This window comes from Meleagris gallopavo, chromosome 1, assembly GCF_905368555.1.
Source record: "Meleagris gallopavo chromosome 1, MGAL_WU_HG_1.1, whole genome shotgun sequence".
NCBI classification, from domain to species: Eukaryota; Metazoa; Chordata; class Aves; order Galliformes; family Phasianidae; genus Meleagris; species Meleagris gallopavo.
The window spans coordinates 152,935,166-152,962,742 of record NC_139404.1 but is presented as its reverse complement, the minus strand read 5'-3'; the positions used below and the strand labels follow the sequence as shown (position 1 = coordinate 152,962,742).

The 27,577-nt window shown below is 38.2% G+C and overlaps 1 protein-coding gene and 1 long non-coding RNA gene across 47 annotated transcripts in view; one reads left to right on the top strand and one right to left on the bottom strand.

Moving 5' to 3' along the window:
- Nucleotides 1-14,615, top strand: part of LOC116217859 (uncharacterized) — a 138,329-nt gene extending 123,714 nt beyond the window's left edge. For 35 of the 45 annotated variants that reach the window (XR_014880929.1, XR_014880918.1, XR_014880920.1 and 32 more), the window contains one exon: nt 65-5,091. Coding sequence is in view for 2 of the 45 variants with exons in the window: in XM_085215739.1 (XP_085071865.1) it covers nt 65-84 (20 nt within the window). In the remaining 43 variants the exon portion in view is untranslated. Of the gene's footprint in view, nt 1-64 lie in introns of all 45 variants that reach the window. The other 10 variants (XR_014880896.1, XR_014880933.1, XR_014880934.1 and 7 more) reach the window with 8 other exon arrangements.
- LOC146545714 (uncharacterized) overlaps nt 1-26,932 on the bottom strand; it is a 28,736-nt gene extending 1,804 nt beyond the window's left edge. Inside the window, exon 1 of one of the 2 annotated variants that reach the window (XR_014880941.1) lies at nt 25,898-26,932. This is a non-coding gene — a long non-coding RNA (uncharacterized LOC146545714). The other variant, XR_014880940.1, reaches the window with a different exon arrangement.
- Between the last annotated feature and the right edge of the window lie 645 nt (nt 26,933-27,577).

Genomic DNA, 27,577 nt, shown 5'->3' with positions numbered 1-27,577 from the left:
TGAGCTATCAGTGAAAATCTCTAGTGGTTGATATTGGTCTTGTGACAAACCTCTCGTATTCCAGGAAAGAAGCCTGACTCCTAGAACCAATCTGAGAAGTTGGACATGGTGATGGTAGCCATTCTTTCTACGTTAGCAACACATCAACGTATGTGCTCAGTTGCCCTTCAGATGTATAAGTACAATATGCAAGCATAACAGAGATCTTCAGATTCACCTCTCAAATACTGATTCACCTAGTAGATGACTGTGCTGTGCCGATGGACATTTAGAAAATCACATAGCTGAGTATCCTTGGGACCCAGATTCACACATCAGCAGAATACTTCAGCATTATTCTCAAAATCAGACTAAAGTCCTGGTTCCTCACTGAGGAAAAAGGAAAGGATTCTGCATGCAGCTTGTTATGACTCTCACATGGATTGTAATGTTTAAATTACAAAATATTTGTATAAAGAAAATGTTCAACAGAAGGAGTTCCACCAAACAGCATTCATAGACCAAATTTCGGTCACCCATCTGAAAAACAGGAAAGAAATCTCTAAACACATTATCTTAATACAGAAATCTAAAATAGATTTTGAAGTCAAGCCTCCAGACTTCAAGGAGAAACCACTCCTAAGTATGACTAAGTTATTACACAATATTGTATTATTATAATATTATTATAATATATATATGTATATATATGTATATATATGTGTATATATATATACATTGTATTATTATGATTGGGTAATCCCAAGCACAGATACAGGTTGGGCAGAGAATGGCTTAAGAAAAGCCCTGAGGAGAAGGATCTGGAATTGTCGTTTGATGAAAGATTCAATGAGCTGGCAATGTGCGCCTGCAGCTCTGAAGGCCAACTGTATCCTGGCTTGCATCAAGAGCAGCGTGACCAGCAGGGAGAGGGAGGTGATTCTGCCCCTCTACTCTGCTCTTGTGAGATCCCACCTGGCATACTGCAACCAGTTTTGGGGCCCTCAACATAAGAAGGACATGGAGCTGCTGGAGCAGATCCAGAGGAGAGCCATGAAGATGATCACAGGGCTGGAGCACCTTCCCTATGAGGATATGCTGACAGAGCTAAGGCTCTTCAGCTTGGAGAAGAGAAAGTTCCAAGGGAAGCTTATAGAGGCCTTCCAGTACTTGAAGGGGGCCTACAGGAAAGCTAGGGAGGGACATTTTAGAAGGGCAAGTAGCAACAGGATAAGGGGAAGTGGCTTTAATCTGGAAGATGGTAGATTTAGACTAGATGTCAGGAAGAAATTCTTTACTTGTGAGGGTGTTGAGACTCTAGAACAGGTTGCCTAGAGAGGCTGTGGATGCCTCCTCCCTGGAAGCATTCATGGCCAGGCTGGATGGCGCTTTGAGCAGCCTGGTTTAGAGGGAGGTGTTCCTGCCTATAGCAGGGTGCTTGGAACAAGGCGATCTTAAAGGTCCCTTCCAACCCAAACCATTCTATGATTCTGTGATTCTGTGAAAAAGAAAAAAAAAGCAAAAAAAAAAAAAGCAAAAAAAAAAAAAAGCAGTGCAATACTGATTGAGAATATTCCAAGATTATGTAGTATTCCTGTAAAAATAAATAAATAAATAAAAATGAAAGCAGCTACTTCAGATCATAACAGGAAGATATAGGGCATAAAGAGTTCTGAGAAGGAAAAATCAAAATGTTCATTTTCTGGTGTGCAAGAGATTAAAAAGTAACTATCAATGAACATCTTAAATGAGAACTTTGCTTCATTTTAAAACAGAAAGCAATAATCCATCATATTGAGTATGGAGTTGTGGTGGTTTTCTATGGCATTTCTATGGCATCCCCCACTGAAAACCTAGCCTGAGTATCTGTAAATAACCTGTCTGGGAAATAAAATATTTTAAACTACCATAACTTCAAACAAACAAACAAAAAAAAAAAAACCTCTGGACTAACATGGGATGGAACAGAAATGCTTAGATTCAGTTTTGAAGTTGTGTAAGCCAACTGATGTAAGGTATCCACATGGAGATTAATTATGAAATGTCTAGTGAGCTGGAAACTCACATGCTAACTTACTTTGAGGTATTTCTCTATATAGACCATCCCTTAGGCAGATTCAGTCTCTCCCACATAGCAGGTCTGAACTGCGGCCATTTACAGTATTTATAATTCATATTATGTAGGCCAGTGCAAATTGTGAAGTATGTCTTGTACAATCAAGCTGTAATCAAAATTCATTTCCACAGACAATCCAAGTATTTCAGATAAGAATACACTTTTTCGAGTTCTTAGTAGTAAATTCTAAGCAGTAGATTATCATATCAAGCTTCTCTAAAATGATATTGATTGTATTTGAATCCTAACTCAATTAATATTCATAGGAAGTATTTGTCACTATTTGCTCAGCTATGACACACAATCGATTCGCAATTACATACACTTTACCTTTTATCTTATAGCCTGGAAAGGCTAGTAGTCCAGCTAACATACATATAGGTGTTTCCTTTACTTCTCCAATAACAATTAAAAGTACCAATAAAACTGACTACTTTTGAAGGTAAAACAATGTAAGAAACACTTCTAAAATGGTATAGTTCTGATACTATCTGATCGTGAGAATAACATATTCTAATGTAGTGGATGACAAGACTCAACCATGCCACACTACAAGATCTCAAATTGAAATGATTTTGTAAACAAATTATGATTATACACAGCTAATTTAATTAATATATTAATTTCACAAAAATTAGTTTCACAAAAAAACACAGCATAAACAACAGAACATCAAAATTATTCCTGTAGTGGTTTAGACTCAGTCATGCACTGAAAGCAATAATTTCGTGCCCTTGTAATAAATTGTCAGTCTAACACTGACAACCAGGTTCTAAACAGCTTTATTGCGTATTGTAATGTTCAGCACCAGTCATAACAGTTTGATTTGATATTCAAAGAGCAGCCACATTTTTCCATTGAGATTCGAATGTTGGTTAATATTAATGTTCCCTTAAAATTGAAGTAATACCCAACAGTCTTCACATTTATTCAATCTGAAAGCCTAGCCTTCCGAAAAGATCATGTCTGTGTGATGCTACATATTTTTGTCCTTAGGGTTTGGAAACTGAACCTTAGAACTGCTAGATGGATTTGGGAAATTTGATCTCACTTCCTGAGCCAGTGAGCTATAGGACGCTCATCATCTGATTGGGCAGGAACTCACCTACACAGGTCAGCTTGAAGGAGACTGTAAGAATGAGAATGCTTATCAACATCATCCCTCAGATGTGAGGGTCTTCCCTATAGACAGATACAGATTCTAGTCGCACCAAGAGCATTCTGTATTGGAGGGAGAACTCATTTGTAGCATATTATGGGAGCAGTGGGTCAGGTTTAGAACAAATTCAGTGATGTCTGATTATTTGATAAAATAACTACTGAAACAAAACACAGAATGTGTTGAATGACAAAATAAATTTAAAGCAAATCATACTGATTCATGAATTGCACATACTTAAAATAAAATTCCATTGTTAGTTTTTACCTCAAATATCAATTTGTAAAAGTGATAGATAAACATGTCAAGAGCAAAAGAGATTTGATATCAGCTGATCCATTACTTGATTGTATTATGAATAAAGTTTAAAGAACATTTTTTACTGATTGCATCAGGTCATCTATTTACACATCAAAGAAACAGAAAGAGATTGGAATCAGAGGTGACACAAATATACAGAACCTTTCTTCTGAAATAACTGTGTCTGTGTTTCCAGGTATGTACAAGCACATCTAGAAGGAAAAAGAGATAATGGATTTTCTTTTCTCTTCTGAGATCCACAGTGACAAAGAATTCTCCTACTGGCCATTAGTAATAAATAACATCAGGTTGACTGAGGACATCATATGACAGATAGATGTGAGTATGCTCTCACTCAAACATCAGTTTAGCTTAAGAACCATTACATAAAGCTACATAAAGCCACCAACATACTTGTTACATTGCTGCACTGTCCTAGGGAATGGGATTTATCCAGAAAAGAAGACAAATAGAAGTAGTTCATTAACCAACACATGATACCATCTTAGGTATCTTCTGGCTAAGATCACATGCACAATGTCATTTTGTACACAAAGAAGTTTATACTGTTATCGTTCCAAGTATTTTTCTAATAGAAAAGCAATGACTACAACAAATTTAATTTCAGTTGTCCTACAGCTATCAACACAGAGGAATGTCAGTTGATATCTTCTTAGACTGTTAGACTTAACTAAAGAACTAAGATTAAAACAAAGACTACACACATGCAGATATTATAATTTATATTTCATATATGTATTATATATTTCAGCGTGGCACATCCTAAGAAAAAATAAACTTACATCAAAAGACTCCATGAGGCTCAAATAAGACCTCAAATCTCAGCCAAACTTTGGCAGGAAGCACTTCGATGTGTCAGTGAACAAAGACATGGTAAGCTCAAGTATAAGTAAGAACACCAATATTAAGGACAGCATTCTGCCTTTCACCAAACAAGACAAACATTTTCTCTTCTTTACGTAATGCTGTCTCTATAGAATATGAAAGAATTCCAAAACTTGACATCTACTGCCCAAAAAAACAGAAATTTTAGTCGTAGATCAGAGCTAAAGGTTAGGTTAATTCTTATGTGAGTTTGTGTTCAAAATGTATATCTGAGCATCCAGTGGGGATCTGTACGTTTAATAAAACCATCTTTTCTCACAGAGGTGAGATGCTAATAGAAGACATATAGGCATTAATCCTAAAGCTGGCTGTTTTATTAAAAGACTGTTTGCTACGTGTATTATTAGAACATAGCTTTATTCAGTAAACAGTATCTTACACATCAACCAGACTCAATCACACTTTCAATTAGAGTTTTAGTAATAGTCCTTTTGAAATGGAAATACCTAGTAGCAACATGATCAGGAAAGCATTTTCTGAAGATGTATGAACATCTTTAAACTGTAACTGTTCAGAATGCTCTAGTCTTTATTGTCCATTTATAGTACTATCTACTATTGTTGGGTATTTTATGGCATCATTTCTTTCTCCAAAACTATTTCATCCAATTAAAAACCATTGTTTGTTTTCAGTTTGTACTCTTTTTTTTTCTTTATTCCTGGATCTCACTGCTTCTACGGTAATATTTTTTTTAATAATGGTGGATATAAATTACGCTGCAGGAATATTACCAATATAAAAATTGGCCAGTAATGACTATTACCCCAACAGTATGAATATGTACAACTGTACCGGATCTTGTCACATTCCCCGTGTAGAAGCAAGGACAACATTCATGCCATTTCACTTGTTCACTTGACTTGCACTGGTAAAAATACCAGTATGAGGGTTTCAAGTTCATCAGCTCTTTTACAGCAGTCTCAAATTCTTTCAAAGCAGCAGTGTAGTTTCTGACTCTTAAATTAATATTCATTATAGAGCAGTCTCACTTTTACTTCATCTCAAAAAATGTTCTAAGTCGCCTGGATGAGCACACAAAATGGACTTCTCTTTTTTTTTTTTTTTTTTTTTTGCCTCTATTCTATGGTCTTAAGAGAAAAAAGCTCATTTCTATTGCTGAAGGGACATACACAAACTGTCCGCATTAGAATTCTCTGTGTACAGAATGTACTGAACTACTAAGGAGTCACTGTGGGAGTTTCATTCAGACAGCATACTTGGAGTTGATAAGTTTATGCTATCTAGAGCGATGTGACTTCCTCCAGGAGTAGAACAAGGAACAGCAAAACCTCAGTATCCCCATTTCTGGGCAATCTTACATTCTCTCTGTTCATCGGAGCAAAAAATAAATAAAAAATACCAGTGGATCTTTGTACAGGTATCAGCCTGCTCAGACCCCAGCAGAGCACCTAGTCTCTTTTCTTTTTTTCCTGTGTGTGTGTACTAATAGTGGCTCTGTCTCACAGATGTCATCACTCTAAATCAGAGATGCCTTCTCAAACTCAAGCGCTCCAGTCTGGTGGCCAGATGTGCCACCTAAATCATACTCAATAGGAATCACACATTGCTTACTGCTTTCCAGTCTCACAGGAAAATTGATGGTATGGCCGTGCCCTTTCCCTAGGCTGCATTAAGAGTACCGGCAGGGCTGCATAGAGAAAGGAAGTCATCTTAGTTGAGAATTCTTTATGGTTTGGTTAGGAAAGGACCACAGTATCTAATTTATTTTAATATGGTTATGATGTTACTGAAACAAATATCAGCTTTCCCTTTTCTCAACTTAGTCTTAGTTAATGCTCACACAAAAGTAATGCAAAAAGCCACTAGTTATAACCTCTAATAGTCAATCTTTTAATATTGAACTTATTAAAAAAAAAAACCTCAGAAGCAATGCTGATTCAAGGATTTGAAATAATAACCAAAAAAAGCATTTAATCAAGCACTCTACAACAGTGCTTGCTGATAGCATCAGCTGGTATGGCGCAGCAGTGACCACTAGCTTTTATAACTGCTTTGCCAAATGGACTTCCTAATTATATAGTTCTCCTCTGCATAATTACTGGAAAAGGAAATAAGTGCTGCCTTTTCAAGACTCAGTTTTCTGAATAAAATGTTTTTCATAATACTAGTAACACTCCTAGTATGAAAAATCAAACTTACATTTAGTAGGATCACTGCTTTAGCATACAAAACTGATTTCTTATGTGAATATTAACCAAAAATCCTAACTACAGAAATTATCTCCAAGGGAAATTGCTTCAGGAACCTCAATTGAGTTCTTCAGTTCTCACTGCTATGAGCAACACAGCAAACAATTTCAGTGACATATCAGTAAAATCAAAAACAGGCTAGAGGTGTAGGTGTATATTTATCTAGCCTGCTAAGTGCCCATCCAAATGAAAAGGAGAATACGACTGATAAGTTTGGTTTAGTTAAATAAGATACTCTTGTATGCTATTTTTAGTATATCTTTCCCCCACTCTGTTCTTCTCCTCAGCAAGAATATTTTACCTGTACTGAACTGCAGTTTTTTTTTCAATATCCAATTCATCTGTCTCATACCTCAAAACATTATTTACAGCCAGGACAGTGTTAATGGCACTCATACGATATCCATCCCATCTTGTTAACTATTACTGCTAAACAAAAGAGGACCAGATGGCCCATGCTTGTCCACAAGACCTAATTACTAAGTTACTGTTTAGGTTGTTTTTCACTATTCTCCCCACCATATAAATTTCTTACAGAAGAGGGTGGCACTCAGTAGCATGGTGCATGCTAGTCTGTGGCACCTGGATGCTGAGCCTCTGCTAAGCTCCTGGACTTCTCATCACAAACAAAGGTACAATGGCTCACAGTCACTTTCACTTATGTGAAGATGTCTTTAACTCCAAAGGGCTTGGGCTTGTAGGGAAGACCAGTACTGCTAAATTAATGCCTGTGTTTTGCCTAAGTCCAATAGGTAGCTGCTTTTAAGGACTTCAAGGTTTTCAATGGGATCAGTGATCTCAAGAGATGAATGGAGAGATTACAAAGAGGAGTAGCTTTGCCAAAGTCCTAGGCTGGAAAAATTATCTTAGCAATTTCTTTCTGTATTTCTGACAAAAGAAAGTTTATATCTGAGAGCACTGAGGAAAGTGTCATTACACTGACAAGAGACAGCCTAAATATGGATTTTAATATTAACTACATGAATGGAAGGAACAAGACATTTTACAGCAAGTTTAATCCATACCATGGTTTCATGGATACAGAGGCAGCTGAGGCAGTGACATGCACTTGCTATATCCTGCTATTTCAGCAGTGACATCCTTTTGGTAATAGACTTGAATGCTCTTTTCATTGTGTTATGCCTAAGCTGACAGATAGACAAGCACAGGAAGATGCAAGAAAGACATGATGGACTTTGACTTGAAGCAGGGAAAAGAGACATAAATAGGATAAGATCTGTGAATCACCTTGATCAAAAGAGAAGTTGAATGTGAGTGGATTCTGCTGCTTGAAGAGATAAAGGTGAGGAAGCCAAAAGATGAGGAAGCCAAAGAGAAACCCCTGAAAAACACCTGCCAGAAGCTGGGGGCAGGGTTGTTCAAAAGAGCTTGCCAAACAATAGAATTTCTTAAGAAACAGTTTGGACCATGGAAGCCACCCAAGAAAACAAACAGAAGATAGTGAATGACATGGAAGAATGTGAAGAGAGCTGAAGATTTGAGCTTTTCAGCCCAATCACAAAAAGATAGCAGTATTGGCATTTATGTTCTAAGCTTCTGCTTTACTGGACTGAAGAAAACACATCTAGCACTAAGAATGGACAAGGGAATCTCTGTATCTCCAGTCTGCGCAAAACCTTCCGACTGAAGTACAACTTCTCTCTTGTTCTCATTTGACTTCTAAATACAGTTAACAAGGAAAAGATAATTCTACATCTCTATTGCAGGCTGGCACAGGTATCATGAGCCTTCATTGCTTCATGTGCAAATTGAACCAAGGTGCATCAGATTAAAGAACTAAATGTTCTGAAACACTTGAGTTCACATTCATTTATTTTCTTGAATCCACTTTGGCCTTACAATCAATTCTTTTCAATAAGGAGTTGAGTACAGTTAACAAGATTCTGTCATAAATGTTAATAATCCTGCGTATGCTGCCAATGACAAAATCTTCTGTGATGGTATATCGTGATGAAAAAAACCTTTACACATTTCAGCAAGGGTGTGTGCTTATCTCCATTAGTCAATAACTATAAAATAAATGAAGCCTGAAATACTGATAAATGTAAAGTGATCTTACCAAAAAGGGAAATAGCAGAAGTCTACCAGGGATATCACAGAATGGCTTGGGTTGGGAGGGACCTTGAGAATCATGAAGCTCCAATCCCCCGCCACAGGCAGGGCCACCAACCTCCCTATTTAATATTAGACCAGGCTGCCCAGGGCCCCATCCAATCCGACCCTGAACACCTCCAGGGATGGGACATCCACATCCTTTCTGGGTAGCCTGTTCCAGCACCTCATCGCTCTCATAGTAAAGAACTTCCCCCTGACATCAAACCTAAATCTTCCCTCCTTCAACTTAAAACCATTTCCCCTTGTCCTGCTGTTACATTTATTATAACTAGTCAAGGAACTGGGCCAAACCAGCCCGTAAACCTTAGACCTTATTGCACTCTGTAACTTCCTGAAGAGAGGTTGTGATGAGGAGGGGCTTGGCCTCTTCTCCCAGGCAACAAACAGGACCCAAGGAAATGTCCACAAGTTGTACCAGAGGAGGTTCAGATTTGACATAAGGAAAAACTTTTCTCTCAGAGAATGGTCAGGCACTGGAATGGTCTGCCCAGGGAGGTGGTAGAGTCGCCGTTCCTGGCAGTGTTCAAGAGGCGTCTGCATGTAAAGCTACAAGTCATGGTTTAGAGACTTCTGGTAACAATAGCAATGGGAGGATGGTTGGACTAGATTATCTTGCAGGTCGTTTCCAACCTTGTGATTCTATGATTCTGAATATAGTCTGAATATATTATTTCATTCTTATCAGGAAATTAAATACCACAGCTAACCTTTCATCCACATTTTACAATCAGTAAAGAAAAAATACTTACCGAATACAAGATTTGAATTTGTATTATGATTATAAACACTGAATGTTACACCAACTAAAACCAACTGATTTGAGTCAATAATTTTTCAATTTAACATCACTAGAACAAGATTTTTGAAGCTGAAACGTAGAGTTAGATGTATAAATCTGTACCTGTGTGACTTTCTGGCAGGTTTTTCAAAACTTATCATACCTATCAGTCTGTGACTCACTATGCAAGCAATAAAGGATTCACCCAGAAGCTAGGAGTAAAATTAAGCTTTTTGTTAACATTCATGTTTCTTGAGGTAATCATACAATCTCCCTTTTTAAACACTGGAGTCTGATTAATATCTTACACTGCTGGGCTCTTACCTTAGGGGGAAACAAACCATTTTCTGGCCAAGACCATGAGGTATAGAACATCTGTACTACATCTAAACTATAAGCTATAAACTAAGCTGTATCTAAAGAATCTGAACCTCACCTGTAAAGTCCTCAAGCAAAATAAGGCCATTTTTCTGAGCACAGCTTTTGTGGGATCCAGTTCAAATTCAAATTTACAGTTTTATAGATCTAATAGAATGTTATAGTTTTACTTTCCAGGAAGTTTTAGTACAAAAGTGTGTAATACTGAAAGAGACTGACATACAGAATTCAAATACTAGATGCGCAGGTTACCAACCCCACCGAAAGTCTTGCCACTGTCATTATCCATTCCAGTAAAACTCATATGAGTAGGAGAGTTGGGCTGAGGAGAAGCCAAGTCACTATTTTTTATAATTTTACCATTTTAAACATAAAGAAAATATGAAGAATGATGTTACTTTAGTGAATCAAACACAATTACAAAGCAAAACAAACAAAGCAAAATGAACAACAAAAATAACATACAAACGAAAAAACAAATCCATGGAGATCATAACATGAATTCTAGAAGAAATGAGTACTCAAAGCTGATTATTTTTCAGCAGTGCTGATTTCATGAATGATCATAACCATACAAGTGGAGAAAAGAGAACCCACGTGAACCTGCACTGCTGAATAAGAAGGAGCAAGCATCTCTGCTCTGTTATTAAAACACAGGCAGGACACTGTAACAGTCCTTTCAGAGACAGACATTGTTGTGTTGAAGTTATGCTCCTAAAACAAGTGCACAGAGAATTACAGCTTGAATATATACAGAAACTGAAACTGGCTCAAACTGTATGAAACTAACTGCAGTACTGACTGTCTCACCATAAATACTAACTCAATGCTCTGTATCGGTGAGCTTGCAGGTAAAGGTTAAGTTGTTGCTTTTAATGTACAGATCCATAAATTAGTCTAGGATCTCATGGGCTGTGTTCACCAGCCCAGACAAATAAACTGCCAGCAGACTCTCTGACAGGCAGTCCTTTAAATTAGCTTTATTTTCAAGCAATCCAAACAAAGAAACCATTAACCCTTGGCTGGGCCATCAAAGAGCCAAGCCTGCTGCTCCTGTTAGTCCTTGTAAACCCTATTTCTTCACACTCCGGCACTCCGGGAAAAACAGAGTACAGCTAACGGGCAATGTGTATCTTTCAGCTGGAAATAATTTTAGCTGATCCCCAACACCTTAAAGATTTTTTAAACAAACAGTACAAAGACAGCTGCTTTTGTTGATAGTCATATACTGCTGTAAAAGTCTCCCATCCTCTTCACCACTGTCCCCCTTTCCCTGAAACAAAGAACTCTTCCACAGCCATCAGTCATTACTTCATGAGATAAGAGTAGTCCAAGAGCAGAATCAGGCTGTAAATATAGCACTGCAATCATTTTTAGCATGGCAGTACCAGAGTAATTCCCAGCAGATGCTGCTTAACAGTTTCAATCGCCCAGGTAGAAATCTGTGTTTTTCTGGAATAAGCTTGACTCAGACGAGACTAATTTTCATCCTCAAACTCACCTCCTTTGAAAACAGCAGTATGAAAAATTCTTCAGAAAAGTCTAGTTTTTGAGGGATTAAAATATTAAAAAATACACTCTTACTCCCATCAAAAATGTCAGTGTAGTGTTGCTTGCTTTGAAGTGTCTTGCCACACAAAACTACACTTTATATTGCTATGATTACTGCAAAAATTTTGGTCTTGGCACACTGGGTAACGGGCTTGACAGAAATCCTCTGTTACAACATGTTAAGGACCACTGCCAGTGCACAGATTTTCTTTGAGCTAAGATGGCATGCATTACAATGTCGAGCTCTTTTCAGCAGCTTACCTGAAATAAACCTGATATACTGTGCTACGGATACCCAACCAGAATGACTGCGGTACTGAAGAAATTCAGAGTACAAGCAGGTGGTGTAGACACTGACACAAAGAAGAGCAGAGCAGAGCAGTAGTCTTGCGGCATGAGCTGAGAAGAATCGTTCTTCAGGCTCAGAAAATATTTCAATATCTGCCCTGGTTCATTCCTGTTTTGGAGAATTGACAGGCCTGTAGGAGGCCCAAAGAGTGGACACCAGCCAACACAGACCATAGAGCAGGACTTCTAGATCCCCAGGACAAGACTAACCTGATTTGGCATGTCAAAGGCAGTTGAATAATCTATTTTTCTCATCTTCCTTCAGCATTTTTCAGTCTGACACATGAGCTTCTATGTCAAACTGCTGTCATACTTAGCCGTGTAAATCACTACAAAAGCACTGGCTGGATTTGGGATCCAGTTCAGCTAGGTTGTGTATTCAATGACAAGTGCTAATGAAGAAATTTATAGCACCACTTGCATACTTGTGTGAAAATAAAAGGGAGAGTTAACTTTCTGTAGATACTTCTCAATAACTTCTTATATAGGCTGAGAATACTAATTTTGAAATACAGATATATCTGTCTCAGTTAATGGGCAAAAAGCTGTTATGCATAAAGTCTTTTATATTTGTGTAGTATTAAACAATAATTTTTAGACTATCTAATTCTTCAGCTTTCTTTATAATTCAGAGAGTATCTCAAATTATATCTAATGTTTCTGTATCTGTAACAGAGGGTTTCCTATTGAGAAAAAGAACTGTTTTAATGACCCTCTCATCCAGTAGGTCATGCAAATCTCAAACAAACACTGAAGAAGGTCTCTGGATCTCATCAGCCGTAGTTTTAGCAAAGGCTTCTCTCCCGCTAAGGGAACCCATCCTGCATGCGTGCAGCTCTGCAGACCATCCATTAGAGCAAAAATTAGAATTAGAATTAGCTACTGACAGTGAGCCACCAGCAACAAGCAATCAGCTGATAAAAGCCATAGATAAAAATCAGATCCTCCAAATTAAATGTTTAACATACTCAAACATACATCATCAAATATAAGGAATAAATGGCATTACTCCAAAAAAGGCAAGCTGCCAAATAACAGTCATAACTAGGTTAAAAAGTAGAAATGATAAAGAACCATATAGAGAAGACCCAAGTGGCAGGAAGTGCAAGTATAAGGACAGATCAAAAGAAGGCAAAGAACTGCTTGCCTTTTATTCCCTGCGCCTATGCAATAAGCTAATTTTGTTTTAAACCTAACATCCCAAGACATATTCTTCAGTGTCTGAAGTCTAAAGATCTCTTCCAGCTCCCTGCGATATATAAATCACCTTAACAGAAGTGAAGGAGCAGCAAAGCCTTTGAAGGACAAATGATAATTACAATAAAACAGGCTTCTTAACATGAAGGCTCTGGGTTTAAACTGAGAACCCATAATGGATTTCACATTCCTGGCCCAAAAGAAGACCCAGCACGAAATACCAGAGAAAATCTCACAAAATAGATAACAAGAGAATTGGTATGGATTGAAGATTCTCTGGAGTCAACGCATCCCAGACCCCATGTGTATGAATTTGGATGGCATCCTCATAAAGACTGAGTTTCATAGAAGTAATTCTGACAAACAGGTCATTTTTCAGCTGATTTAAGTGAGGGCCTAGTAAGATCCCTACTCATTCCAGTACAGAAAAGGCACAAACCTCAATTCTGTTTCATATCAATCAAATGATGGATTCTTCCTAAAGGACAATTAACATGGTTTCTATCATTATTTCTTTTTCCTAATAAGATGTTTTCTAGAACACGCACTGTATTCTTACTCCTGTTCTTTAGTGTTCTCGATGGCTTTTGAACAACTGTTCCTTTGTGAAAACAATAATTATTTGTCACAAGAGGTACTATGTTCTGTGATTGAGAACATGCATCCCAAGAGAGAAAAGGAAAGAAAGCAGAACAACTGTACTGTGTGAAAACAGTCTTAGTTCACAGTACTACACAATGTAGTCTTTATTCCACCCCATAGTCAAGTAACAATGAATTACAAGATTTCTAAGATGCAACATCTGTTTTGTATATATAATCTATAAAAGGCTTCCAAGAGACCTTAAATGAATCTTCAGTCTTCTGCAAATTTGAATCCTTGGTAAGTCCTCTGTTTCTTAATCTATATGCAATCTTCTTATAATGGATTGAACTAAGAAAGAATTTCCATTCTTTTTAGGTATGAGGCAGGAGGATGAAAAAGAAGAGAGCAAAGAGGGGAATTTGCAGAATAAAAAAAAGAAAATTAACTTGGGTATATATGTTCTGTATTTAATTAATTAAAAAAAGTTTTTTGGATACATAATTATTTTTAATCCCTTTGTACGGCTTTCCCAAGAGATTCAGACATTGTCCTAGTATTTTGTGCTATAATCTCCCTCCACACTAGAAGGTACTAACCAAAATGGGAATCCACCCTGTTGGTTCATATAATTTGATAATAGTATTATCATGGTGGATCCTTATCACCATTTCTCCTAGTTTTGCAGCCTCATTCTTGCGTCACACCTTAATGAGTCATTTTATCCCATGAGAAGCAAATGCCAACTATCTCTTCTGGAAAGTGTCATTTCACAGAAAATTTTCAAAATAAAGGTATTAAGATATGCGAAAATATTTCCAGATCATTATCTATTTGCCTACAAGCCCTGAATGCTTTCAAACAGGTTATCTTTTCGTCTCAATAAGGCTAAACAATAGGCTGTCCTAAGAAACGAAGAAGAAACACGTTACCAAACTCTTGTTATTTGAATTGGAAATAAATGAGTTTTCATCAGTTGATTTGTATGAGTGATTCCATGGCTGTTCTCACATGTATATTGCTTACTAAGGGGTTTTCAAATGCCAAACATTATTCAGCTTAGGGAGAAGAGTTGAGGCACGCACAGGTCTGCTTTCTGTTTGTCTTCAGAGTTTGGATAATAAAGCATAGCACATACTTGAGGAAGAAAGGTAGACAGTAAAGAAGAATTAGAAATTGCAAAACTTTTTCAAGAGAAAACATTTGATACTGAGAATATGATTTTTATATTTATATATTTATCCCAAACCTCTTCTTTTACCTAATAACCAAGTAAACTGCAGGCAGGTATTTGGAGACCAACATCGAGAACAAAAGCACCAAAAAAGCAGAGCACCAGCTTGAATCACAGATTTCATTTTCCACTTAATTTTCCATCATTTTCATGAGAGAAATGACTAATGGATACACGCTGTGGTGGATTCCTCAGTTCCGTCTCTTCCAGTACTTAATGCTCAGCCCAGAAAAAAACCTGTAGATACTGGCACTGTACATCAGAAAAAGCTTTCCCTGAGAGGAAGCATTCATCTCTAGTAGAATTCCACTCTTGACAAGTCACTAGTGGGATGGCAACATTTGCCTTTATGGAAGATGCCTGAAATGAGAGGCAATTATATGTTCCACAATAAGCAACATCATCCTCAAGACTTTGCACTGTCTTTGCAGTTTCAGATACCCATTCAGTCCAAAAAGCCTAGCTATGAAATAATAATAACTAAAACCATTTCTGCTAAAATAACCAGATGGAAAATTCTGAATTTGACTCCATTTCATCTACACTGTTACATAGTACTAAGGTATAGTTATATGAAATGACAGTGTGTGTATTTCTTAGATTTTCCTTTCATCTACTGCAATTACACAAACAGTATAAAATCATAGCCAACACTTTGGAAAGCTTTTTATTTCTTTTATGAGGACATGCTGGTTAGTTTTCACTTTAGAGAAATTTCATTTCTCTAAATGTGTATCTGAATTTCCAGATCTGCTTTTTTAGCATTACTTTTCTGCACAAACTTTGCTGTGATGATTGATTGTCTCTATTCAGGGGTTGCACAGCCAGAGTGTTACACATCTCGCTTTCACCTTAGGTTTTTCACCAAACGGTAAAGACCACATAAAAAGAAATCATGGGAAATCCTCAGTGTGAGTGTGAATTTTCTCTCACACTGCAGTTTTGCTTCTTCATGGAAAACATATGAAGCAATCATGATTTTCTCTAACATTTTTAGACTCAGTATGGGTTGAAGCCACAGGGTTTTTGTGAATTTCCAAGTAAGCCTTGAAAAATGGGTAATGCTGGCTTTTTGGCATCACACCCTGCCCACTTTTTTTTAGACACATCTTTTTCTCCAGCTTGTTTTTCTACTCCACCCTAACAGTCTACTATTGCTAAGATCACAGGAATTTCAGTACAGTAACAGTATATTTCAAGTTGACTGTTCGGAAAATAAGAGCAAATTTTGTGGGTTTGGCAGGAAATGTTTCCTATGAATCTTAAAAGTGTAGCCTTATGAAAGCTTGCACAGAAAATCATTCTGGAGCATTTGAAATTTGCTGCACATGTCTTCTATTCAATAAATAAAAACTATTTCAGGATCAAAGCTTTCTGTGTAAAACCAAGCTAAATCAAAAGGCTTTTTATTATTGTTTGCACTCTTACGGTAACAAAATGAAATAGCCTAGAAATTTGAAGGTAATATTTCTTCATTAAGAAGTTAGCTAATTCAAATTCATCTGATTAAAACACTATAGAGAGTATTCGACTTGATTCTTTATAATGGCTGCCATCACTTTTAAGCTAAATGTATCTTATAAACCACACTACTGTGAATGATAGAGATCCAACAAGCAAGATAGAAGTGCAACTCTGCAAAGTGTATTGACTCAAGACCAGCAGCAGCCTAACTAGTAGTCAATGGCTTCCAATTCAGAGGTGATTCGGTCTGCTGTTTCCTGGGGCATGGGCTGAATTTGCCTGCCTTCACCTACAAAAATCTATATAAATACATTACGAGGTGTACTCTGTAGAAGTCTCAATCTCTTACAAAACATGGAGTGGCAGTGAAGGAGATCTCAATGAGAAAAATGAAATCTAGGGAAATGGAAAGCATCCTATTTAACTCCCTTTGCACAACATCTCTCATATTGATGCCACCTCAGCTGTCTAGTTCTTCCACACAGAGCCTTGAGCAGTGTGACAGAGTAATTGTCACTTATTTGCCACCAGCGCTTCAACATGACTTAATCTTCTCCTCATTGTGTAACTTTTAATCTAGGAAAGCCCAAGCCCTGTGAACTTGCTCGCCCACATTGGAGCTCGGGGGCCTTGGGCAGTCTGTTGTTTACGCGTCAGTGGCTGGGGCTGCCATTCAGTGAGCAGCCTGTGCAGCGCTCCCAGGCTCTGCAGCTCCCACTCACTCAATTTTCTTGCCGAAAGGAGTGCCAGAAAAAGAGCTTCAACAAGCAAAAAAAAAAAAAAAAAAAAAAAAAAAGAATTTTTAACTCAAAGATCTACAAAATCTGAGTTCTTTAAGGCAACCTGCTTTATTTTCTGTTTCACTGCAGATATTTCAGGGTGTTCAAACTGAATCATAGAATGGCTTGGATTGAAAAGGATCACAATGATCATCTAGTTTCAACCCTCCTGCTATGTGCAGGGTCGCCAACCAGACCAGGCTGCCCAGAGCCACAACCAGCCTGGCCTTGAAAGCATCCAGAGATTGGAATCAGAAAAACTGATTCTTCTGCCCCAAAAGAAGTCATAGCACATGCCAAGTCCAACGGCCTGATGAACTTTTCAGCCACTTAATTTTATTTAACTGAGTATGTTAATCAATCTACTCAGCTTGAATCAAAACTCTTACAAAGCAGCTTGAAAGATGGAATAAACCTTGTGCAAATTCTCTGCAAATTTTGTGATTTCTAAAGCAAATATCCTGCTGTTACTCTAAGTCTCTTTACTCTTTATAGGCAATCCCAGTAACAACTGTGATCTTTGCGCATAGGTAGCTGCAGGGAGTGCTGCAAAAGCAGAAATATGACTTCATCTGGATTTCACTCCACTGGCCAGGAGACATGGGCAGGCTCCCAGAGAAGTGATTCCTTCTGAGAAAACAAGGGCTCCTTATATCATCTCTTCTGATGTGACTCCATGCTAGACACAGCACGCTTAGGGCCATAATAATAGTAATGGTAATAGTGCTGATATCTCTTTCAAGGAAAAAAAAAAGAAAAAAGAAAAAAAAAAAAGGAATAAAAACAGTGTTTTATGTGCTCTTTTCCCCATATCTATCTGTATGCTAAAGCCAATTTTCACTAAGTCTTGGAATACTGGTAATGTTTCAGATGGCTGAAAGGAAAAATTATGCTGTGGCAATATTTTAAAAGGATTAATGAGTCCTGAGTTCACAATAAGGCTGTCAGCAGCTCTGCAGTCCATGGTAAAATGAAACAGGAAAAGAGAGAGAACTTGATTAATACATCATTAAAGGAGGATAATGCAATTAATGCCAATCACCCTGGATTTAAGGAAAATAGACTTTGTCAGAGAACATTTCCTATCTTTTTTGATGAGGTTACTAAACTGATTGATAAAAGTAATCATGATAATGTAATATACTTAGATTCCTGTAAGGCATCTGATTTGGTACCAGACAATATTTTGATTAGGAAACTTGAATGATGTAAAATCAATATAGCAGATACAACATTGAGTGAATTAAGAACTGGCTAACTGATAGGTTTAGAAATGTAATTGTAAACAGGGACTCAGTACAATGTGAGAGTGTTGCTGATGGAAGCCTGCACAGATTGTGGCTTGTACTTTTCAAGAACCTGACAGTAAAAAAAAAAAAAGGAGAAAAAAACAAAAATCATTGCTGATCAAATTAGCAGATGACACAAAGATTGGTGAACTGAAAAATAATGAAGAGGAAAGGTCAGAGACATGGAGCAATCTGAATTTCCTAATAAAATGAATGAAAGCAAAGGATATAAGCACTAGTAAAGCATAATCATATTGATCTAGAAACAAAGATAGTAAGACTTATAGACAGGATATTTTCACAGACGTGTTGTGGGGGCAGCAGTGAACACTAATATTCTTTTTATGATTTAATGTTAGCATAATTTGATCTTTATGTACACTTGTTTAATTTCTAACTGCATGGAGCAATGAAAAGGGGAAGAGACAATATCCCATGTAGAAACCATGCTTGTCCAGAAGCAGGCATTAGCCTTCCAATTAAACTTTGTGATGGAGCTATCAACTCTGAAACTGTACAGTAGAAGAAAACAGTACCCTAGGAAGACACAATCCTTCTCTAACTGTGGGTTTTGTTGGGAAAAAAAGGAAAAAAGACGGATTCAGCTAAAAGATTTCCACTAGTCCTTCTTAGATTTCTGCACCAGGGTAGAAAGAACATGCTAGTACTAAAACACTGAAAGATTATTCACAATAAATGTTCAGAAAACTGGTGGAAAAGGTTTAATCCAGCCAGTTAAGGGTCAACTCTAAGAAAAAAAAAATAAGGGGTCAAGACATACCAGTTAGTAAGAATGTTGTATTGCTGTCTAGTACTGTTAGGCATGTGGCAAAAGTAAACCATTAACAGTGGTGAATGTATTTTTATTTATTTATTTATTTATTTATCCATCTCTGACTGCTGCCAGATGTGCAGGACTAATCATTGGAGGTGATCAGAAAGATCCCCATAGAGCTCCTTCAGAGAGGCATCCCCTTCATTCCATGGGTACTAGCAGGACTGGAGTAGACCTGCCAGACCATCACCTCATGGTTTGCAGCCCATGTTTGCAGCATCCTGCTTGTCTCACTGAGGGAGAGCCAAATGCTGGGAGCCCGGGCAACAAGAGTGCTGAAATTCTTGAATTTGTTAAAGCACACTTGTAGAATATCATTTAGAAATTACCTGGATGTTAGCTAGCCAAAGCCTCTTGACTTTATTCACGTAACATATCCCATCATCATCACATAATAGGGGTGAATGTACTCATTACATTATAACTGAAATGTTAGCAATCAAAGAGCGTAGAACTGCCTCCCTGAGTTGGGCTAGAGTCTTATACCAGCAGAGTAAAGAATTAAAACTGAAATGCAACAGTAACATCCCTATTTTGTCCTATGCAACCACAGAATGTGGGATAGGGTGGAGAACAGGAAGATGAAGGCCTTGGCAGCTGAGTGCATTCAAGCTGAGATTTGCAGGCAACCAACATGTCAGATACATGTTTGTACTATGGGAGACATACATTAGCTACATATTTCTGCAAGAGTCAATGCACTGGTATTTCAGTTGCATTTGGCATTTCTCAGTCAAGAACTATCTTAACATAGGAAAACAACACTGTATGAATTTATATTCAGTTCATATTGTTAAAGGCTATCCACAAGCGTTACAAGCAGAAGCATACTATTTTTTAAAAAGGAGGAAGAGACTCTTGAATGCAGTTGGACAGTGGAGATTTAATTCTGCGAGTGAAGAATATAGAGGCAATTGGTTAGGATGGAGCTGAATGACAGTCCAGTCACACTTTGGAAATACACCTTTCTAAACATAAACATTGGTGATTTCTGCATTCTTCTGTTCAGTTCAGAATGGGACAAAATGATTAACAATCAACACATCACTGAAACACAAAGATTCAATCACTGGGCATTTTTTGGCAAGTTTGGAAAAGTATTTTGCTTTGAGATCATCTCTGACTATTCTGATTAACAGATACTTCCACACAACTTAGTACTAACCCCTCCCTGCTCTTAAAATGAATATACTCCTTGTAAATCTGCAATTTAAATTGTTTATGAAAATTTCAGCAGCCTCATTAGAGATGTTTTATTTGCCTGAGGGCACAGTTCAAATTTGCTTTCCTCCTAAAGAAAATATGCATATAACTACACCCATACACACTACAGAACAATATTTTAAAGAACCTAGAAATATATCCAATTTTAAGCCAGATTTCAGAGACTTTCAGAGACTCTGACTCAAAATAATTGCAAGGAACTTCTCAATTTCTCCTTTCGATATAAAAAGAAAACAGAAATCAAGCCCGAAATAATTTAAATGTTGACTGTGCATGGAGGACGTGGAGGCTTTCACTAGACCAAGGAACAAGACCTAATCATGTAATCAACTTTCAGTCACTTACTGAGAATCTAGACTTTGTTTGTGTAGCTCTTGTAAGCCTATGGAACCTAAGCTTTGTCTAGAATTGCCTGAATCCCTGCAGCATAGTCCCACAGAGTACCTCCTCAGTCTTATAAATCACCTGGGAACAAGAACTCAGAATGTATTTGCACATGCCATAGCAAATAACTTTTCAGACTAGGTAGGTGCCTTTGTTGCTTAAGCAACCTGCTGCCTATTGTAATGAATGTAACAGGAGCTAGCTTGTTGCTTAGAGCACTTACTGTTCAGTGATCCAGGATCACATCCATTTCTCTGTTGTCTGTGCCGCCATGACATGAACAATCAGACCAACATGGAAAGACAACACAAAAGATGAAAAACCATATAACCAAAACAGAGCTGGCAGCCTTCTAGTGGCACAGGCATGACATTCATAAGTTGTCCCCAGCTCTCTACAGCCTAAACAAAAACCCCAAAGAACAACAACTTCACAAGCACAACTCATTTGGATTTATCTAGACATATGGAAATTTTGTATTGCTGGGCTGCCTTCTGATTTATTTTCTTCTCAACACTCCGTAGATATTTTAAGAGTAAAGGCTAATGGTGCTCTAATCTTCTCAAAGCACCCAAATTCTGGCAGTACTCCACTCAACCCCATCCCTCCTACCAATATCCTTTTGGCAGAAGCAAGAGGTGGCCAAGGACCTTCAAAACAGTTCCCCACAACTTTTTCACAGCTTCCATCAACTCTTCTGAATGCATCTGGAAAGGTACAGATGAAGAGAGAACACATCCACAAGTCTACTGGAAAGCCCAAGCTACTTGCTTACATGACTGCTTGTGAATAATTCAGCACTGACCTAACCTGTACATCTTTAATAACACTGTTCTTTACTCTGAAAGAGGAATCAAGTTACAGGGGTAAATATAAATATTTTATTAAAAAGCAGTGCAGTAAATGCACAAGTAAAATCTTATTGAGATACCACATTGGCAGGAAAGTCAGAGTACACAGAGTGTTGATATAAATATTTTATTAAAAAGCAGTGCAGTAAATGCACAAGTAAAATCTTATTGAGATACCACATTGGCAGGAAAGTCAGAGTACACAGAGTGTTGTTATATAAATTAGTGGTATTTATTCATTTCCAAACACAGCCTACTATTTTTCAATTATACTTTTAACACAATGTCTATGCAGAAGCTTTTGAACACCAAGCCTTTCCAAAGTTATTTTTATAGTCTAGAAACTTCTAAAAATAGAACATTTCTAATACAAAGCCTCTAAATTTTAATAACTGTTATAGTATGCCAGTAAGGTCTGTCTAAATTACATACTGCTATGACTTAAAAGTGAAAAATAAGAAAGAGGGGAAACAAGAGCCTAATAGAGCCAAGTGTCATGCAGGTAGGGGTCTCAGGTCAACGTTCCTCAGAACTGTTTATGTACACAGTGGAATGCTCCAAAGTTTCATTTATCATGTCCTTCTGCAATATCAGCTCTTTTTCTACACAATGCTCATCTGGGCCAGTTAAGGAAAAGTTTGGCTTTAGCTACTCCCATCATCACAAAATCCCTTGCTTTTGTTCACCACAGCCAACCATTCGGGAATATAAATAACAGAGATCATTCTGCAATCAGAAATAAGAATTTCTCTAACAGCTAATGGATCAAAGCTGGGAGTGCGCTGTTATATCTGGTATTTTTCACAGAAACTAGAAGCTTGATGAGCTGAATCAAATACCCTTCACAAGACTTCTCTTCAACATCAATATTTTTATGCAAAAAAAAAAAGAGAGAGAAAGAGGAAGAGTGTTGTAATGAAATACATATTTCCCATTTACAGAGTAATAACTGAATGATTTATGATTTATACAGATTCTATCAGCATTTCTAATGACAGTAGAAATATTTCTGGAATAAGATAGGTTTCCCAAAGGATTTGCATCATTAGATGGTTGACCTTTCCTAATGAAAAGAAAATAAGTAAATAAACGTGTTGGGGTTTTTTTTTAAGTTTATTTTCCCCATTAGGAAAAATTTGAAGCCAACAATGGAAACTGTTCAGTATTAGGTGAACTTCCAAGACCATGTAGTTATTTAACATGAGCATAAATACTCACAAAGACCTTTGTGAAACATAGGCTAAGAAGGAACAAGACAAGGATTGCGTGTGAGTTGCTTGTATTTGTTTTATCAACACTGACATAAGAATTAGTATTGTACTAAGAAAACCAGAAACCTAAAGCCTCAAAGATTATTAGAAGGATGAATAATGCTCTGATTCTAATAAGCTGCTATCATTTTCTGCCTCAGACCATGAATTCAAATTACTTTACTGAAGATGTGAAATTATTCCTGTGGTGCTATGGCCAAAAACAAAACCCCTCAGTTCTGTTTTAATTGCTTGTTAAATATTAGTCCTTTAGATGGCACTGTCAGAAAACAAAGCTCTTAGAAGTGATTAACTTATGAAGACTCCAAGATGTTCTGATCAGGTTTTCAAGTACTTAGTTTGCTATAAAACCAAATAACTTGAGGCTAGTCGGTGAGGACGGTTATGTGATGGTTCAGCCACAACAGAACAAAAGAACAGTACATCTGTAAACTATGGCTACTCAGCAGAGACAGAATAAAAAAATTTATGGATTTAAGCACATTTCTACTTGTATCAAAAAACTAGTTCAATACCTCAACAGGATAATAGTAATAATGAAACAAGTAATTATTTGTTTTCAGAAAGATGTTCTACATCTCTTTTCCTCTAATACATTAAGTTTTGGGATTTGCTTTATTAATACCTCCTTTTCCTTTTCTCCAGAGTTTGCAGGAAAGGGTTGCAAAGTCAGGGTCAATCTTAGACATGTAAATAAGCAGAAAAGGCAGAAAACTGATAACAGTTTTACAACATGAAACTCATGTTCACAAGTAGGACTATAACATTTTCCATGGGATCTCAAAAAAGAGTGGAAAACAAGGTGACAGAATTGACTGCATGCTACTCCAGTTGAACACATGCTAAAGATGGTGATATACCCAGGCATGTGTCAGATTTGACTTCTCATACTTTCCAGGGTGCTTTCTTTTTTGTAACCACATCCTGAGAAATTTAACTGTGTAGCTGAAGGCCAACTAAAATCCCTTTCCAACTGTAACACTTTGGATCTGCTGAGGCTGGAGCAGTGAGAGACCTAAGGATGCCCTGCCAAATCGGAAGGAGCTCAGCCGGAGATGGAGTGGGAAAGGAAAGGGAGGCAAGCCAGAGAGGATAAGAAGATGGACTGCTCGGATATTACACACATATTCATGGCCCAGACACATCACACACTTGGCGAAATTGAACTGATGGAACCAACACTAGTGTTAAAACAGTTAAACACACAGAAGGTGTCAACGGTTTGTGGGCTAATTTGGCCCAGTTCCGTGACTAGCGGGGCATAGAGACTCACAGATCCATGCTCAAGAAAGGGATAAGGGAAAATAATAGAAAGATGGGCCTAAATCAAAACAGCAACAACGATCTGAGGAGAAACAAACTAATTTACTAAATAAGAAATGAGAATGCAAGATGACACACTATAATACAATATAATACAATAATGAGAATTGGATAATAAATAAAATGAGAGAGAGTGTCCAAAAACCGAAGGCCTTACTCTAATCCTGAGGCGAAACGTGCCATCCAGACTAGGGAGGAGAGCCTGGTCCTGTGACTTTGCCAGGAGCTTTATCTCCTCTCTGAATGCACATACATTTTCCTCTGGGAAATGTTGTAGTTCTTCTCTTCTGGGACAGTTACCTGGACCTGGAGCATTCTTTAACTTCCAGTGCACTACATGATGTTATGATGTGGACTACCAATAACCAAAAATCATAAAACCATGACAGAAAGTTTCCACCGAGATTCCTCTTCTTGGTCCCCTGTTCTGAGGGAATCTAAGCTGCATCTGCAGCCTGTTTGCATCTTCCCTGCCTTGAACACATCCAGCTTTGATGAAGGTGAAATGAATTTCATCTTTACATCAGATTTTTTTTTTTTATAATTGCCCTTGTCACGGGGTTATCTTTAGATATAAGTCCGTGACACTGGGGGCACAGGCCCCGGGAAAAAGAAAAAAAAAGGCGTACTGGCCGCAACCCAGCCGGCCCCGGGCTGTGTGCACTCCGGGAGAGGGGGAATGGCAGAGAGGGGGAAGGGCAGATAGCTAGCCGATAGTTTTAACGAAAACACAATGGCAACGATCCGAGGAGGAACGGTAATTTACTGAATTTCACTAAATCAAAAAAACGAAAGAGACAAGAGTATCCAAAATGAGAGACAAACCACGACAAGTGTGAGGGAAAGCACGTGCATTTCTCCACAGCAAGATGAGACGGCTGAGCCAGGGCCAGACGGAGGGAGGCAAATGCTCGTGTCCTGTCCGGAGCTCCACCCATTGCCTCTTCCCGCCAGGTCCTCCGAGGATGCCGCCCCCTCCCGTCCCATCAGGCTATTCAAAGTACCCATAAAAGGCAGTAAACGGAACCAGAACATTAACTCTTTATCTCCCGCTGACCCACGTGATGTGTTGATGTGGAATACTGACAACAAAAAATCGCAAAACCACAACAGCCCAGAACAAAAAGTTCACATTGAGAAAAAAGCTATAAGCTGGAGTTCTGCATTCCCTACTGCATCCTGATCTCAATTCCAAACCTGACAGCATGTCTCTAGTCACACATACCATTTTAGAAACACTGTATTTCATGGTAAAACTGATCTAGACAGGTTGACAATCAAGGTTTTCAGCAAATCAGGCAGTGCTCCTACTGCTCTTGGTACTGTGGAGATTAAAGATTGTAAAGAATGTTTACTATTGTCTCACTCCAATTTATAGGAGAGAGAGGAGGTTCTTTGATATCTGTATACCCGGTGTGAGATTAAGAAACAACGGTTCAAATGTTGGTCCAACCAGTTTATTACAAATCCTAATCAAGGAGACAGGGAAGGGAAAGACAGCAACTATTATGCAACTATTATGAATTTGGGCAACAGGGAAGGGAAGGAGGGTGATAGACAAGATAGGACATAAGCAAGAATTGCGTAAAGAGGGGATAGTCACCACCAGGATCCAGCAGTCCCGTTGCTTGCCGTTTCGAAGATCCGAGGCAAAAGTGCAGGGTGAGAGCAGCAGCAGTGTGGCCAGCCGTGGGCAGCAAGCAGGTAGCAGGAAGAAACTGCAGGGTAAGTCTGGGAGGAAGCAGCAGGACTCAGGTAGCAGGCCCAGGAGAGTCCATCAGCAAGCAGGAATTCCGTAGTGAGGGATCTGATGGCAGACACCTTTGTTCTTCTTCAGCATGCTGGTAGAGCACAGAGTAAGTCCAGGAGGGAGAGAGGCAGGTCGTGAGGCTTCTCATGTCAGAAAACTCTTCTTCTTCATGAGGAATCTGTTGCCAGAAAACCTAAACCTCATGGTTGTAGGTCCCTTTTTTATCCTTCTTCTTCTGCCAGCTTGGCATCTGTGGGTGCTTGGGTAAGAGTCATGCGCAGTACCTCCTGAGATGGCCATCTTCCTCAAGATAAACCCACACAAAAGACTGCTTCCAGGCCACTAATCTGTGGCTTATCTTTCTCTCTCTGGTTGCCTCTTGCCTTGTCCATCTGTGTTCCTCAGACAAAGGATTGCTCAGCCCTTGCCCAGGACTTGCTTGGCCTTGTCCATCTGTGTCCCTCAGACAAAGGATTGCTCAGCCCTTGCCCAGGACTTGCTTGGCCTTGTCCATCTGTGTCCCTCAGACAAAGGATTGCTCAGCCCTTGCCCAGGACTTGTTTGGCCTTGTCCATCTGTGTCCTTCAGACAAAGGATTGCTCAGCCCTTGCCCAGGACTTGCTTGGACTTGTCATCTGTGTCCCCAGCAGGCTTTGAAACAATTATGCGAAAGAATAACCTCTTACACACATTCTGAGCAAAAAGACCTTATAACACATCCAAAAGTACTAACTGCTTTTCAGACCAAGTCATCGCTGCAATACAAACTGCAAAACTCAGCCAGAAATTAAATACCACTTTTGCTCCAATTCTGCCAGGAATGGGACATCCACAACCTCCTCGGGCAACCTGTTCCAATGCATCACTACCCTCTGTGTGAAGAACTTCCTCCTGATATCTAACCTAAACCTCCCCTGTCTCAGTTTAAAATCATTTCCCCTTGTCGTATCAGTGTGTTGATAACATCAATTCTCTTCTTTGTGAATAATAAAAGCAGCCAGTGTGACATCTCCTGAAGGAAGAAGTGAAACTGAGGATGCAATCTGCTGAAAGTAGTACTATGTGTACACATTCATTACTAAGTATAAATATGTTCCCTTTTTCTTATCATACTGGCAAGGACAAACCCTCCTCAGAAGTAGCTAGTTATTTTTTGTTATTTTTTGTCTTTGAAGGCAAGCTGGAGGAAACAAATACCTGTGTCAGTTCTGTAAAACTTTAAAATAAGTTAACATCTAGGCTTTCATTTTATTTTCCTTCCAGTAACATTAGGTAGCCTCCAGATGTTTCCCAAGCACAACGGTATCGTAGTTGTTTATAGTGATGTCCTATCTTCCTTGTTAGTAGATAGAAACAGAAAAAAACACAAGCGTTTCATGCAAATTTGCATCATGCCAGAATATTAAAGGGGAAGGATAAAGAGGTGCTATAATAATAATACAGGAAAAATAAAAAATCTATAATTGATTAATAAATGGATAAGGATTTCTACACTTTCACTTGTTTTTATCTGTAGTCATTAGCAATGAAACT